General features: G+C 37.3%; 2 protein-coding genes across 5 annotated transcripts in view; both read right to left on the reverse strand.

The window, feature by feature from the left end:
* Positions 1 to 8860, reverse strand: part of LOC139755611 (uncharacterized) — a 166794-nt gene extending 157934 nt beyond the window's left edge. Inside the window, exons 1-2 of one of the 2 annotated variants that reach the window (XM_071674163.1) lie at positions 8817 to 8860; positions 7603 to 7682 (exon numbers count right to left, since the gene is read on the reverse strand). The gene's annotated coding sequence lies outside the window, so the exon portion shown is untranslated. Of the gene's footprint in view, positions 1 to 3191; positions 3497 to 7602; positions 7683 to 8816 lie in introns of those variants that run through there. The other variant, XM_071674162.1, reaches the window with a different exon arrangement.
* A 2162-nt stretch (positions 8861 to 11022) lies between these two features.
* Positions 11023 to 16853, reverse strand: part of LOC139755614 (cysteine and glycine-rich protein 1-like) — a 53867-nt gene continuing 48036 nt past the window's right edge. For all 3 annotated transcript variants that reach the window (XM_071674169.1, XM_071674168.1, XM_071674171.1), the window contains 2 exons: positions 15716 to 15853; positions 11023 to 14834 (listed from right to left, as the gene is read on the reverse strand). In XM_071674169.1, the coding sequence (XP_071530270.1) occupies positions 14770 to 14834; positions 15716 to 15853 (203 nt within the window). In that variant the 3' untranslated portion in view covers positions 11023 to 14769. The remainder of the gene's footprint in view (positions 14835 to 15715; positions 15854 to 16853) is intronic.

Below are 16853 nucleotides of genomic sequence, written 5' to 3' on the forward strand. Positions count from 1 at the left end.
AAACAGATTCTAGTCTAACATTTATCAAACACTTGAGTCTTCACTTTAGTTTAATCTTCAAGACAAATGATGAATATATCTCCTTCTATCCGTATGCTGTGGGAGTGAAATGCCAGAAGACAATATGTGGTGTGAGGAATGACAGCGTGAGGGATGATTATAAGCAAAGTATGATTGAGAGAGCCGACAAGGGTGTGCTGAAAGTGTTCGGACGAATGAAGAGGTTGAGTGAAGAAAGACTAAGAAGAGGAGCCACATGTCAGGAGTGGAAGGGACAAGGGAGAGGGAATAGAAGAACGGAGTGAAGGAGGATTTGGGGGTGTCAGGGTATGAATATGCAGAAGAGCGAGAGACGCGCATGGGATAGAATGATAAGGGTCAATGTGGTGCATTAGAAGGGGGAAGGGGACGTGCTATCAGCAAGCTGAACCTAAGCATAGACGAAGCGGTAAATGTAAATCATGGAGTAGCTTGGATGGTAGGCTATGGTTACGGTACATATGACAGGTAGAGACGGTGTGTAAAAGAGACAATTTTTCGCATGTTCCTGACACTCACTATATATATATATATATATATATATATATATATATATATATATATATATATATATATATATATATATATATATATATATTTTTTTTTTTTTTTTTTTTTTTTTATACTTTGTCGCTGTCTCCCGCGTTTGCGAGGTAGCGCAAGGAATTTTCATCAATCCATCACATCATATATTCAAGTCTGCTATAATCGGATTACATATTGCTGAAACGAAATCGGAGGACATAAGAATGTTACTGATATTCTATGTCAATCTACACACGGCTTTCGGAACAATTCGCATTTCCGGAAAATAAAGAAACCTTGACACACATAACTTCAAAATGTGGATATTTGCGTTGACATAAAACAATGTAAAACTATTCCATGAAAAAAAAAATCTACTCTCGTAAGTTATTGGATTTGAGGGGTTCTGAACAACTAAATTCAAGTTCCTAACATAGGGAAAGCTATGCTGTACACTTCAGTGAATGAAACGATCACCAATTTGAAACACGCGCTTGAAGTGTAGCGTTGAGGAATTTCGTACGAAATGAATAAAAAAATCGGAAAACGCTGGCACTTCGAGTGTCCAGCCAGATATGATAAATCGTTCCCTTACAGCCAATTACTTCCCGGCCAGACACATCAAAACTATTTTCATTGTGGTGTAATGTCAGTTCGCTCATGATGGCATATATAAAACTTTGGAATGTCGTGGTCGTGTCTAAGTTTTCTTGTCGAGTCCAAATGTGTGTGTTTGTAAATATAATACTTCCAGTCTTATGTATAGCATTTCTATCCGTCGCAAACAGACGTAATTTTCATTATGCATGAACACCATATAAAGATTTTGTGGATTCGTGGCCATTCAGTACTAGACAGCCATTGCAGGGAAAATAAAATTAATGCTCAACTTAAGACTTACACAAGAACATAACATCTCAACTGAGCCCCTGCCACTTACGGAAACCCTTCATCAGCTCCCGTAAAACCATTCTCTCCATTCAGTAATCACAGACATTCCTGGCCTTACCTCCAGACCCCTGAACCTGGCAAAGTTACGTACGATAAACAGAAAGATCAGTAGACCATAAAACCTCCCTAATTCGATCAGTTCTCTGCGCTCTCCTGCCCGAATTCAAAAGATCACAAACGTACGACCACAATAAACACACCCCGGAGCAACTATGAAAATCCAATTACACGCCAAAACCAATGGCTCCCTATCATACCTAGTGATATCAGTAGAGGAAAAATTGTATTTTTCCTGATAGATCTATATAATGCCAAACACATACCAGCGGTGTGCCTTTAGGTTCTAATAACCGTCTCGCCAGCTGGCAGCCGTTAAATCAAACAACAAAAGCTCCGACGAAGTGTTTTGCCCCCAAGATATTGTTTTTCATATCTCGGAACCTGTGGTCATATATATATATATATATATATATATATATATATATATATATATATATATATATATATATATATACATATATATATATATATATATATATATATATATATATATATATATATATATATATATTCCTATGAGTCCACGGGGAAAATGAAACACACTACGTTCCCAAGTGCACTTTCGTGTAATAATCACATCACCAGGGGAGACACAAAAAAGAAATATAACAGTCAGTTGATATACATCGAAGAGACAAAGCTAGGACGCTATTTGGTAAACATGCGATTGTAGAAGAGGTGCAGGAGATGGGGCCCCACGAGTGCAGAACTCCCTCCCCGTAAAGTTAGTGCATATATTACTCTCTCTCTCTCTCTCTCTCTCTCTCTCTCTCTCTCTCTCTCTCTCTACCTCTTCTTCAGTTGTGGTCAGACAGCGCCCGACAGGCCACGTCACATGTGGCGTAAGCGGCTGGCAACTACGAGTACATGAATGTCTGATTCGATGTCACCTTCCCTCCCCTCCACAACCAGAATGATATACGAGCGAAGGCAGACACTTCTTCGTTTGTCCCAGGCACTCCGCGAGAAACAGCGAGCAAGTCCAGGGAAGCGTGTGTGTGTGTGTGTGTGTGTGTGTGTGTGTGTGTGTGTGTGTGTGTGTGTTGTGTGTGTGTGTGTGTGTGATTCCAGATACGTACTTTTTTATGGATGTTTGGTTGGTCATTTCAGCTTTAGGCCTATCGACTGCCAGGGGTCATTAAGGCCGTCACTGTCAACTTAAAACCACCATTGGAATAATTTTGAACACCATCAGGACTCTCTCTCTCTCTCTCTCTCTCTCTCTCTCTCTATATATATATATATATATATATATATATATATATATATATATATATATATATATATTATATATATTATGGAAAAACCAACAGTATATAGGTATACACAATATATATATATATATATATATATATATATATATATATATATATATATATATATATATATATATATATATATATGTATATGAATAGGAAAGTAGCAACAATGTATAGGGTATACACCAGTAACAGTGGCTCATGGCTCAATGGTCTACGACAAAACAATCGGATTATGAGCTCCGCTGCTCCCAATTGTTTATATTCCACACCACATCAACACAACAACCCACCTACTACTCTACATTTCTAACCTATTTTTTAAACCAATTTCGAAATACTTTCACCCCTACTCACCCTGCGATGCCGACCGGTTACATTCCAAGGCTGCTGCAGAGTTTCGACATCTGTTCCTCTTATGGTATTAGAGAAAACACCAGGTTATCATCGACACCTTCCTTGTTACTGCACTTGTCACAACTGGACTGATACACGAGGCGATGCGCATAAGTTGGTTTTGCTCCGCCATGCGCAACTGAGGTAAGATAACTTCACTTGTTTTCTATTCAGAAACGTACCTAAAGCTTCTGGATGTTTATGTCTCTATGTAAACCATGTTGATGGATGTCTTGTCTTCAGAGGGTGGTCTGCAGATCGCTGGAAATGCTACAAGAGCTACGGCATATGTCCACTGTGGGGACACTATAGCTAGTCCAAGATGAGGTGCCATATTGATTGAACTTGGGGAAATTTTGGCGCCAATTCCAAGTGGCGGGCGTACGATGTTGCAGTGACTCAGAGATGTTAACCTTTTCAATAATCCAAGCACAAGCTGGAGTCATACTACTGGGAAGGCATTCTCATATCAGCCTCGGTATTCTCCAACCACGCATGAAGAACAAAAAAGTTCAACGACGCTATCTTCATTTTCGTGACTTTCGCCTCGTACTCTCAGAACATCTTAGGAATAGATGGGTGTTCATTCCCCCTGGGCACTTCTCTTAGTACACTATCCAAGGTATCTGTCACTACCCACTTTAATGACGTGAAGTAATCAGATCCCTAATAGTAAACCTTGAGAATTCTAAACTGGGAAACAGAAAAAAGACGAGAATTCACGCGAGTACTGTGCCACGGCGCTGGCAACACTGCTCCTCCTCGGTTAACCATAAAGTCCTTTTCGTCCGGACTGATCAATGACAGAGAGAGAGAGAGAGAGAGAGAGAGAGAGAGAGAGAGAGAGAGAGAGAGAGAGAGAATCACACACACCCTTCATTAGCAAAACTCGCGCTCTAAAGCGGAAGGCAGGAAGCTGGAGCACGGTTAATTACCGCGAAAGAAAAGGAGCCTAGGAGTCGACGGGCTTAGGTTAGGAAGAGGGAGCGTAGCCCCCTCCCCTGCCTGTGGGTCATCACAGTAGACCACCTCTTGCAATATTGATCCCCCGGTGGAGTCATTACGTGTTCAAAGGTGCTCCAGATTTTTTTTGCAGCCTTTGAGGGTGTTCATACAAGTCCCTTTGTTACAATTACTCCCTCACGTACTCAAAGGGTTTTTTTTTCTTCTTTCTCTCTTTTTACCTGTATGAGCTTGGCCGAGACGGATTGTCAGGCGTAGTCTAAACTTGAGTTACACTAATTCCTTACGTACGACAGGACGACCCTTGGTTATGGAAGGTTGGTCATTTGATCTCCTGTCATAAGTCAGGTCATCATACCCGTCGTGCTTAGGAGCAATGCTAACTCAACTCTCATAGGACAACGTTCATGTCGACCGCAACATAACAACTGTTCAACCCGTCTTGAATTACCATTAGCCTCCATATCGGGAAAGCTTAAAATACAGACGTAAAACCGAGACATTCAACATCAAGAACACTGAGTAATACCCAGCTTCAACCAGACTGAAGAGCAATCGTCACATCTGAAAACAAGTGAGCAAAATAAATAATCTCGGAGCTATACGCACCCGACCTGGAATCCCGCTCGTTCAAACTTCATTAAAGAGAAGTTAAACTTGGGAAGTTTAACTTTAAATATTTTTTTCTTTTTTCTTACAAAGAATTCATTCGCGACAAGTTCATCGTTTTCATAACTTACACGTGGTACGTTCAACAGGGAAACTGAATCTATGCATATATGTGTGTGTGTGTGTGTGTGTGTGTGTGTGTGTGTGTGTGTGTGAGCGCGCGCGCAGCAACAGAAAACGTTGGTGCATTAACATGCTGCATTATAAAGATGAGTCTACTCTCTCTCTCTCTCTCTCTCTCTCTCTCTCTCTCTCTCTCTCTCTCTCTCTCTCTCTCTCTCTCTCCAGTGCGCGGAAAAGCATACGGGGAAGGGGAACCCCCCGCCCAAATAAACGGCACAATTCTCTAAAATTTGGTTAATCACGTCAACATTCGAAGAATTCGCTGGTGGGATTATTCTGCGGGTAGTGTGTCATAACTCTCAAGACAGCAGCACCCTTTGGTTCTGAGAAGTATTACCGCGATGATTCTGATCGATTTCCCGGAACTGGAGCCTCCGTACGACGAGGATCTCTGGCCACACTCGAGGGGAATACTGTCCATCACTAACTCCTCCTCCGCCAACGCTTCCTTCACCTCCACCATCACTCCGCCTACCAAAAGAAGCAACATTATATCCTTCATCACTACGACCACCGCTTCTTTCATCACTACGGCCACCGTTTCCTTCATCACCACGACCACCGCTTCCTTCATCACTAAAGTCCGCCACTTCCTTCATCATATCGACTATCGCCTCCTTCATCACTGAGACCACCGCTTCCTTTATCACTACGACCACCGCTTCCTTCATCACTGCCGCCACCGCTTAATTCATCGCTACGACCACTGCTTCCTTCATCACTACGACCACAGCTTCCTTCATTACAACCACCACTTCCTTCACTTATGCCACTACCACCATCACTTCCTTCAATATTACCACCGCTTTCTCCACTGTCACCAAAACAGTCTCCTCCCCCAACGCTAAAATCTACCATCATAATATCCAAAAATTTCCCCCCGTCACCAGTACTTGCAGCAGCTACAGCTGCCGACTTGCTTTGAATCGGTGCTACGTCATCAGACTCCAACCAACCCACGACCTAACCTTAGCAAATTCTAACGCAGCGCAAACAAAAAAAAAAAAAAAAACCCACAAGATGATAATTTTTTCTTTAATTAGCTGAGACGGCACGGGCAACTAGGCCTCTGATCAAGGCCATCCTATCAACGCTCTCTCTCTCTCTCTCTCTCTCTCTCTCTCTCTCTCTATATATATATATATATATATATATATATATATATATATAAATATATATATATGTATATATATATATATATATATATATATATATATATATATATATATATATATATATATACACTAGCCTCAGCCAGGTATCCATTTTATCAGCCAACCCCTAGGTTTGGATGAACAGCTGGGTCGACTGTGGACCGACTGCCGTAACCAGGATTCGAACCTACGTGCTCGACCCTAACCCGCCCGTGAATGCGTCACGGTTAGGAACACAGACAGTAAAACTACGGAAATCCTTTCTGTAACTACATCCAGTTGTACAGTCTATCTTTTATTCCTGAGTTACTATTATACCTAAATCAGTCATATATATTGGTATTGGCTTAAGGATGACGATGTTCTGCTCAGTTGTACAAAGCCCATTATGTTTGACATTACTTTTAAGGTTTTCCAATTTGTAAACCACTGCATTCAACGGATATCAATGTTAATTGGTTTTGCCAGAATCACTAAGCACGATCAATAATATGAAGAGATATGTGAACAGTTGAAGCTGAATTATTTACTAATGGTGACTAGTTGTCTTATCACTAGTCACTAAACAAAAGCCCTATAGCTTACCACTAGCTGTAGCAGGAATACCTTTGAAATTATAATAGTTAGTCACAGTATGTTATATACTCGTTTTCTCTCATTCCCTTCGAGATCAGTTTTCTTTCAAGCCATCAACGAGATCGCAAAAGCATTGAAACATTATCAATCCAGTTCCCAGTTCTTAGACGGATCAGGATCAACCTCTCAAATCACTCATACAAGTTCCTCAATCCATGCCAAATGTGTTTAAGTAAAAGGTGGACTTTAACACTTACGAAACAGCTTCTTAATTGATACAAGACGTGTGGCAAGCCCCATCTTCAAATGTACCATCTCGCTACATAACTATACATATAACGCCTTAATCCCTTCAATATTTTTTTTTTTTTTTACATCTGCAATATTTCTTAAATTCAATTCAATCTTACACATACTACAGATAACTGTCACTTTATACATCTTATCATTAAGAAACCTACATTTTTAAATGGATTTTGAATGGGTCACGTAAATCAGTTTATGCAGTCTTAGATTACTCTAAACACCTGAAGATATTACTAGTAAATCATCGGTCGGTGGATGTAGCTTAACGTTGATGGCCTTAACAACTCTAGCAGGTGATAACCTTGAAGCCCAAAAAATCATTCAACCCATAAATATTTCAACGGGTAATCAGAGTTTCTGCCCCACCAAAGTTCCGAAATATTTCTTTTAACTAATCAACCTTAAATTTACTTATAAGTGATATATATACCATTGTGCTTCTAATGAAAAAAATATATATCTATAGATTGCATACAACAGATTTCGTGACTTTTGTGGGGAGCATACTCTACAATTAACATAGGAGTTAAAGTTTTGGTTCTTTACTCTCAAAAGAGAACTAGCAGTGTCAACAGCCTTACCTGCAAACAACGTGTCATTGGCCGCCACTGCGAAGACGTCATTTTCCACCATAATTCTGTCTCACTGGAATTACTCGAGGCTGTAAAAGGGAACACATTAGGCCAATGCGCCTTCCAAACAAACCTCTGGCATATTTACTTATAAAAAAAAATGAAGGAATATTAATTGGGCTTACACCTAAAGATATCATGGCCTGTGACTGGAAAAAAAAAATCATAATATGGACAGATAAATCGTTTCAACCTCGTCAATCACGAAAAAAAAATCTTTACTTAATCAGTTCATAAACAAAGCTGACATACAAGCAGAGACTGGCTCTGTGGATCCCTCCATGAATCGTTGGAATAAACAAGTATAAAATGTTCCATTATCATGAATCACAAAACACATAGCCGGAAATATCATTGGCCATTTCAGGGATCACCTGAAGTTTCAGTTCCCTCACCCAAGCTTGTTTACGTATGATACCCCAACTGAACCAGATCTAGAAAAAAGTTATGAATCCGATTCTTCGAGTTATCCTTTATGTGTTCATTTCTTGCTGCTGTTCAGCAACATACATATTCCTATGCCTCTCTCTCTGATATTGTCAGCGGACATTACAAGGAATAGCTTCGAGATCTACAGGTTCTACATGTGTTTTCAATGCTACTTTAAACTGTTCTACTTTTAAATACCCAGACCGTTCTTGACTAATAAATACCGACAAGTCACTAGCAAGATATTGAAAAAAAAATCTTAAAAGGCATATATTTTTTCATTGTATATCCTTCCTACGGGATATTGGTTCTGGTAATCTAAAATGTGATTGCCAATCTAACAGAAACTAACGTGATTGCCAACCTAACAGAAACTAACCTGTCGTTTTCCTTAGCTTCACTAAAGGAAAGGTTAATCCGTGTTATGATACCCCTATTTCATTACGGGACTCATGAATATCGTCCTTTTGTTTATTATCATTTTGAGAACAGAATTTCAGCTTAAATAGCTGAATGGATCAGTTCGCTAAAAAAAGGAGCTACAAATATGTACGTGGCTTCCAGAAAACATTTGCCCATCGTCATACAAACTTCACCCCTACACACGTTCCTCACTGACGACTTCCCAATAATGTATCTACCCTTTATATAAAGCAGCCACACTTTCAACTGCATTGATTATGTGATCAATGATGATGACTGGATGAGTAAATAGTAGTACATGTAATACTAACCAGATATTTAAGCCAGAGTACACGGTTATCCTCCTCATCTGTAGCCGGCGAAGGAATGGAGGGATTCGTATTTATAGTCAGTTCAGATCCCGAAGTCGTTGCTAGCTGCTCTCTTGCTTATAATTTTTTTTCTTAGATAAGTCAAAAAAATAAAAAATTATAATTTAAGATGGCTTTGGGTATATTTATATATGTATATGAATATTCTTTTCTTTTACACCGTATGGATAAATCTTAAGACTAAGCACTCTTGTTCGAATTACCTGAAGAAAGAAATTTCGTTTTTGTGGATGGGCCATATGCAAATTTAAGAGTCCATATGATATTATAATTATCCTTAAGACCTGGAGTTAGTTTTTCAGTTGATGGATCTTGCTTGACGGTGACGGCTTCCATGATCACTGCTGATGATCGGCCTAAACCCCAATCAACCGACCAACCTTTAACATACGAAACCCATTTTTTTTTCTGGGGGGGGGGGGCTAGCAATTTATTGCACTTTATAGAATGCACATACATCCATTCATAAGATTCCACTTCCATAGGTAGATACACATGACCTCTGCCAGTAATGGCACACCCAAAACCAGGCCGTCATTTACAAGGGACTGTGCCAAACTCAGAAGCTGAGTATTGGCGAATCTTTACACTCATACACGCACTCTAATGCAAAAATGTTTCATCAAGGAGAAAGAAACCGAATATAAAGTTTAACAAGTCTGCAATTTGGGACTTAAGTTTCTCTGACCGTATCTCAATATCAGAAATGGTGAGATAAGCATCCAATTCGCGGATGCAAACATACTATTTTGATAATAGCTATATAACGTAGTGCTGCAGCAAGCTTCTTGTTTGTGCAATGTTAGACTGGCTAGATCATCCACATACGAGAGGTCTTTCATATTGTTTGCTAAGGGCGAAGGGAGGTCTTGTAGGCAGATTGATGAGAGTTGGGCCACATGTGTATCCACACAAGCAAGTCAATAAAAAGTTCTACTAAAAGATTACTTGAAAATGGAGAACAAGGTGGATACTGGAGATGGGAGTGTGTTGATCAGTTTTTGCATGAAAACAAATAGTGCACAAGAGAAATTGAGGCATTCATCGATTTAGAGAAAGGTTGGCATGGATAATTTGAATACTGTTATGAGCCTTTCTAATGGGGAAAGTGCTTTTGGGAAAGTAAAAGGTTATACGGGTGAGTGGTTTGATATTTTAAATGCGGGAATGTGGCAGGGCTGTGTTGTGTCCATGACTGTTTAGTGGATTATGAATGCACATCAATGGAATAACCTACGATATAAGACTTATGTATGACAATAAACCTAATACTATGATGAAAAAGTTTAGAGACCGTCAGTTACTGTACATTTATAATTTTCTTCCAATAAGTGAATGAGTTATCCCAGATGGCTGGTCATTTTGATGAGTTTCGAGGATGTTGAAAGTAAACGTAACAAGACTAATGTTCTTGATCTAAAATTAACGAGCAACTGTAATGGAAAATTAGATCCAACTGAAGATAATCAAAATTAATTCTTTATTCTAGGTCTTTGGGAGTTATGTCCACCACTAGTGTTAGTGTAGATGCCAAAGAGGAAGTCGAGTAATACAAGGTTGAGGAATGGAAGATGCACTGAAAGCTGTGGTGGAGTAGTACAAGAAGAAAATGCTCTGAAAGCTATGGTGGAATAGTACAAGTAGAAGAATCTCATTGGTATGAAACCAATTGAAAGTAGTGTGTGCAAAAACATCTTCCAGTATGAATGAACAAATAGAAATATTGCTGCTTCAGTTTTCAAAGGCTTTTGCACTAGATACAGTGCAATGCTTTTAGCAGAAATGGTGCATCATACAGAAAAATCCAACATTTCTAGAAACTGGATGTTCTAAAGTAATATTGAAGAATAACATGCATATGCTGAAGGCACTTTTCCTGCTATGTTTCAAATCAATTTTATGTTCATACGTCATACAGACCCAATTGAAGGATGAAGTGAAAAAGATTTTGAGCGATCGAGGCCTGAACATGCAGGAGGGTGAAAGGTGTGCACAGGACAAGAATGAACTGGAACGATGTTGTATGGTTAATGTGCAGAATGTTATACTTAGTATTATTGATAAGCAGTGACCAACAGAACATGCTTCTTACTTCATCTGTTGTTACTATCTCTAATGAGCACTTTATTAAGTACAAAAAGAATACTTATGTAGTGTAACTTTATTTGATATCTGAATTCTTTCCTATTTCTACAAAAATATATGAAACAAAGTAACTTCCAAATGTTTCAACAATTCTGTCAAAATTTATATAAACTTCAACATTTATATATCTCACATCCAATCCTATAGTATTTTATTACCTTTATCAATTTTATCTATAAAATATATATCTGATTAATTTTCCCTAGTTATCTTTATGCAAAAATAAATGAATTACATTAACTGCAGTTTTACTTGTATAATATTACTCCAAAAGTCTACTACGTTCTCAAATGAATGTACACAGAAGAGCCTTATTTCATGCTATCTCACGTTCCACATACCAGTTGCAAAACATAACAGAACTGGTGAACTTTAAATCTTAAACACAAAGATATGCACAATACTTGCTGCTTGTACTTCACAAAAAATGTATTACACGAAACTAAGGGTGATGTACATAGAAAATATTGACAACTAAGGATGATATACATATAAAACACCGACATTCATAATGAATGCAATATGATTCAAAATTAAGGTTACGTGTAAGTAAATGGGAACTGGATAAATACCGACGTTAAAAGCAAATGTATTACAGTTCAAATTCATTTATACTAATAAGCAAACTTAATAGGAAAATTATATAATAAATTCCACTGGTGAAAATCTACTTTCTGATTTATTATCAACTTCCTAGCTTTGAACTCATCTGAGAGGAAACACAAGATTACTGTCAAGGCATTGATTGTTATCATAAATGTTTACATATGACTGCCAACCTCCACTATAATCACACACAAAAGTAATCATATCTTCAAAACTGAACTTACTTTCCCCATTATTACTGCAAATAGCTACATCAGAAGAAAATCAATACCATACATTAACTCTTAAGTTCTCAAATTTAGCAGAAGTTTTACCTTCTTAATTACCACTACAGTTACTAATCTACACCTTTCTATTATGAAAACGTAAATAATACAGTGAAATTAGATATCAAGCAGCCATTAATCCGGAAGAAAATTTCATATCCAAATCCTTTCCACTGTTCATGAATTACTGTTTTAGCTTAAAAATATCAGGTCTGTTGTTTAAAGATGCTCCACTTGAAATCATTTCATTTGTCAGTAAGGTGGCTTTCACCCCTAGACCAATAATTCTTATTCTGAAATACATAAATAAAAAAACCTTAAACATTTTACAGTTGTTCTAGAGATCCTTGCAATGGGACAGAAATTCGCCTCATACTTAGGCACGTCAAGCAAAGGGTAAGCTATACAGTTTTGCATCACATGAGAGGGAGATGGGAATGAAAGATCTCCACAATGTATAATTAAATAGTCAGGGTAGCTACAGAGTACAATACAACATGAAGATGGTTTGTACACACAAGAATCCAACTACAACTAACCAGTAAATCAACTCTATAGTGCAGAAATGGGCTTAAAAATAAAGATTTTAAAGGTATACATTAAAAAAAGAGCAAATAATTAAGATTTGCAATTCATGTTTTAGTATTAGAAACATATCTATCAGGTAATCACAATAGTATTAACAAAACTCAAACTACTATTCCATGTCTTTTCATGAATAAAATTTTCCTATACAATAGTATTAACAAAACTCAAACTACCATTCCATATCTTTTCATAAGATTTTCCTATTAAATTGTGATGAACAATTTGCTTTTCTAGTAAACTTCAGGGGATTACTGAAGAAATCAGAGAGAACATAATACATTACAACAACAAAAATTCTGTGAGGCACTTGACCAATGAAAAAAAAGTAAGTCTACACATATGGAATGTCATTAACTCATGACCTTATACAATGCATACATATAATGCAGAAGAATATAGACAAATAAAATTTAAATAAACTTGAATACTCTTTTAGTAATATAACATCAGTTATAGAGCCCTTTGCTCAAAAAATTTTCATTCAGAACAAGTAAGGATATGTACTAATGTCAATTACTTTTTGTTCTTTCATGCCTATAGCTCTAAACTGCTATAGCAGTTAGCTTAACAGATCACAATTTTGAGGTCATAATCATCAACACAGCATTATAACAAAAAAACTCAAATACCAAGAGGTAAATGTGATTACATAATTACCAATATCATTATCTGAGGTATGCAAATTTTGAACGTTCATCACATACATGATTTTGAAAACACTTTACAAAAGCAGTTTCCATGTTTATCCTTACCATGCAAGGGCACAGTCCAAGGTGTTTACTTGAGGACAAGTATCTCTCCATACATTATAGCCTAATATCATTCAACTGTCTCCTGAGTTATCAATATAGTGTTAAACCTACATGTGGCAGCCCCTAACTTTTCAATCATAAAGATCACTTCACCTACTCCATACAAAATGATTGGTACACTGCATACACAGTGAAACTTAAAGGCTGCAATTCTGTTAGGTTTCACATTTTAAAGACTCAAACATGTGAAAACATATTTGATTTTTTAGTCGCTGTTAGATGAATAGTTTTTTTTACTTTTATGTTAATCATTCACATATCAAATGTCTATCATAAAAGCATGAAATCAATCATACCATCTTGTTATGTGTAGATTAAGTGCTATTTGTCAAAGATAATCATATGTATTAACATTCAAACAAAACCAGGGGGTGACAATTTGGTAGATGGCAAGATAATCCAGAGGGACAGCTTTGTTTTTGTCTGACCGAAGTTTACTAAATTCATGGTTAGATCTGTCTGTTCTTCACTTGTGAACATACTGTACATAATGTGACTTGAACTGCTTTTGCTAGCTCATCTAGGATTGCTCTACAATAAAGTTAACAATGGCCACAAGGTACTATTTGCTGTTTTTGCTGCAGATGCATTATTCCAGTCATATTTCATGGCTAATGGTCGAATGTATGCTTGTCACTCCCTGGTTGATCATTTTTCAAGACTTATTCTTACTAAAACCATAAGTGAATAAGCAAAGCTTTCTTTTCGAGTTGAAAAGAGAAAACGACAAGAGTACATCCTTTACAATCAAAAGAACCAAAATACTTTCACTACAGGGAATCAACAAATGGCTAAGCACTACAAATTTGAACTCTACAATGTATGAAGTATCCATTAACAAAAATAAAAGTTGTTCTACAACTGCCAAAACATGTTAATAAAACAAGTGATTTCAATATTTCCAACCAGCAAATCCCTAAAAATGATGTGAATGACAAAAGAATGTCTGACTAATAGTTATGCAAACACAGAATAAATGGTAACTAAAAGCACACTTATCACAAAGGATATGAAACTTACTTGATATAACAGTCAAGAACTGAATCATAATGAAAGAAGTCTTGTGCCTGATGTTCTGAAGACAGTATAGAATCAAAAGAACATGATGGGAAGCAATTCACCGAGGAGTTCAGTTTATCAGATTCTCATGAATGCTGAACGTAACAAGCTAAGCTGCATAGCAATATTTTTCAATCATCAGAGAAATGCCATTATCATTTTTAACTAAATTCCTATCTCTGAAGTTATTTAGCCAATCAAATCAATAACAAACAATTATTTAGTTAATTTAAGCCATACAGCTTTTGTCTCCAAACAACTTACGTGGTAAACAGAAGCATTAGTCACTCCACTAATTCTGCTTGAAAATGGTACATGTGAACCTTTTAAAGATAGATTATGGAAATCTAACTACATGCTTGAACAAAAAAGATGAGGTGAGTTAAAGTTAAAGTGTCTCCAACTCTGACATCAAACTTATGACACTTTGGCGGATGACCATCCCCAGTAACCCTTGGGTCCAAAGTTCTTCCCATAACATGCTGCAAGGAAAAAATTTATTTTGAATATCTAAATGCCAATATCATAAAAGCTAATGAAATCAATTAAGTTTGGTTTCCCTTAATAAAAAAAAAAAAAATTCATACATGATCGCTGTTTCCATGGTTACCTAGATAATGCCAAGAACAGATGAAGAAATTGGTGTCATTCACTAAAAACTATTTTCTACCTGTCATGTGTAATACACCAAAACCACATCCCCTAATCACAGCCAGGCCCAAAAACCTTTCTGTGTTTTCCCCCAGCCACTTAATATGACCTGATTCAGTCCACAGACAGCATGTTGCCCCCTTACACAATACACTGCTCTAAATGACTCTACAGCTTCATGGAAACCACAGATTGGTCGTTAAGTCCTGACTGTGGATAAGGGGCTCTGGTTTCAGTACATCATACGAGACAATAAGAGAGTGGATGCAAGTGAACAAAGCCATTCATTACTTCATCTGTTGCCAGCACTACCTCCCTCACATGGGAAATGGCAAACATATGAAAAAAAACATGGGAATTTGTCAGGGAGGTAGATAAAATGAAAAACAATATTTGGAAACTTTTCATACACTCCTACAGGGATTTCATCATCAAAGCAAATCAAAGATGTAACATACGAGTTAATCAATATGGATACTCCTATTTTCAAAATGATAATCGCTTATTGGACAGAGATGGATACATATTCAACTGAGTCTTAAGCTTTTCTACTACATTCAAACTACAAAAATTAAACCCTGAAGGCTTCCTCTAACCTAAAAAATATTCTAAGATGCACTTTCATTGATTTCTAGAATAAATCCAAATAAAATTAGATTCTCCTTTAAATACAAATCTTATGTCTAAAATTCAATGCCAACAGACTACTTACGGTTGCAATAGATGTCCTGATCACGCTCACGGATGGAGTGAGAGTCAAGACGTTTGTGACATTCGCGACAGTTGAAACATGCTTTATGCCATGCCCCTCCTGCTGCCATTTTACGTTCTGCCATGAACACTTGCTTGGCTATAAACAAATAGAATAATCACTTCAATATCATGAAAGTACCTCATACTATGTATTTAAAACTATAGCTGTTTACTAAGTTTTGAAACTCTATCACAACCTACCATATCTACTTGGATGCTCTTCCTTTACCACAGAACAGTAGTAACATTCTGCTCCAATGTTCCATAAAATGCCAATATCTATCAGCATAAACATAGTGTTTTCTTTGATTCTGTGACCGATGTGGGTTATTCCGTCACATTAGCCACACCAAATCAAGATAACCTTTCATGTCTTAGAGATATCACCCAAAAATTGTTGGAAAAATGGTTAAGGATGTCTAGATAGTTATCATATTTTAAAGTATAAGTAAAAGCTTGTGCATGCACCAACAAAAAATCAAGCAGAATTCTTTGGCTAACTATAATGAGAATAAGGTTGAGTTCCTCATTCCTGACTGATCAAATAACCACAGCAGCTATGGTTTGAGAGATTGCAAAAACTAGTGTCTGAGTTCAGAAGTGTATGAAAAGGAGAAAATTGAGAGCCAATGTGAATATATGGAAGTTATAAAGTTTTGAAGGGAAGAGCGACAGACTGGTTGAGAATAAGGCTGAATGGAAAGAAGCTGGAGAAAGTAGTGTTTCAGAAACCTAAGAGTGGTCATAACAGTGGATGGAATTACGGAAGCTAAAGTGAGCCACAGACACATATATCCTCTTTGTTGACCTTTCCTCACTCATTCTCCCCATATGTCCAAATCATTTCAACACACCCTCTTCTGCTCTCTCAACCACACTCTTTTTATTGCCACACATTCTTTTACCCTTTCATTATTCACTCGATCAAACCATCTCACAAGGTGTGATCAAATAGATTTTGTCTATTAAAGATGGCACTGTGGAGGTAGTGTGCTATCCTGATGTGTAAACGTAGGCAATAAACAAGGCCTCTCATTAAGAGGGTCTGATTCAACTGAGGGATGAAATTAGGAGAAACTGCCAGCAGATGTCTGAAA

The sequence above is a fragment of the Panulirus ornatus genome, chromosome 19 (assembly GCF_036320965.1).
Source record: "Panulirus ornatus isolate Po-2019 chromosome 19, ASM3632096v1, whole genome shotgun sequence".
Taxonomy (NCBI): domain Eukaryota; kingdom Metazoa; phylum Arthropoda; class Malacostraca; order Decapoda; family Palinuridae; genus Panulirus; species Panulirus ornatus.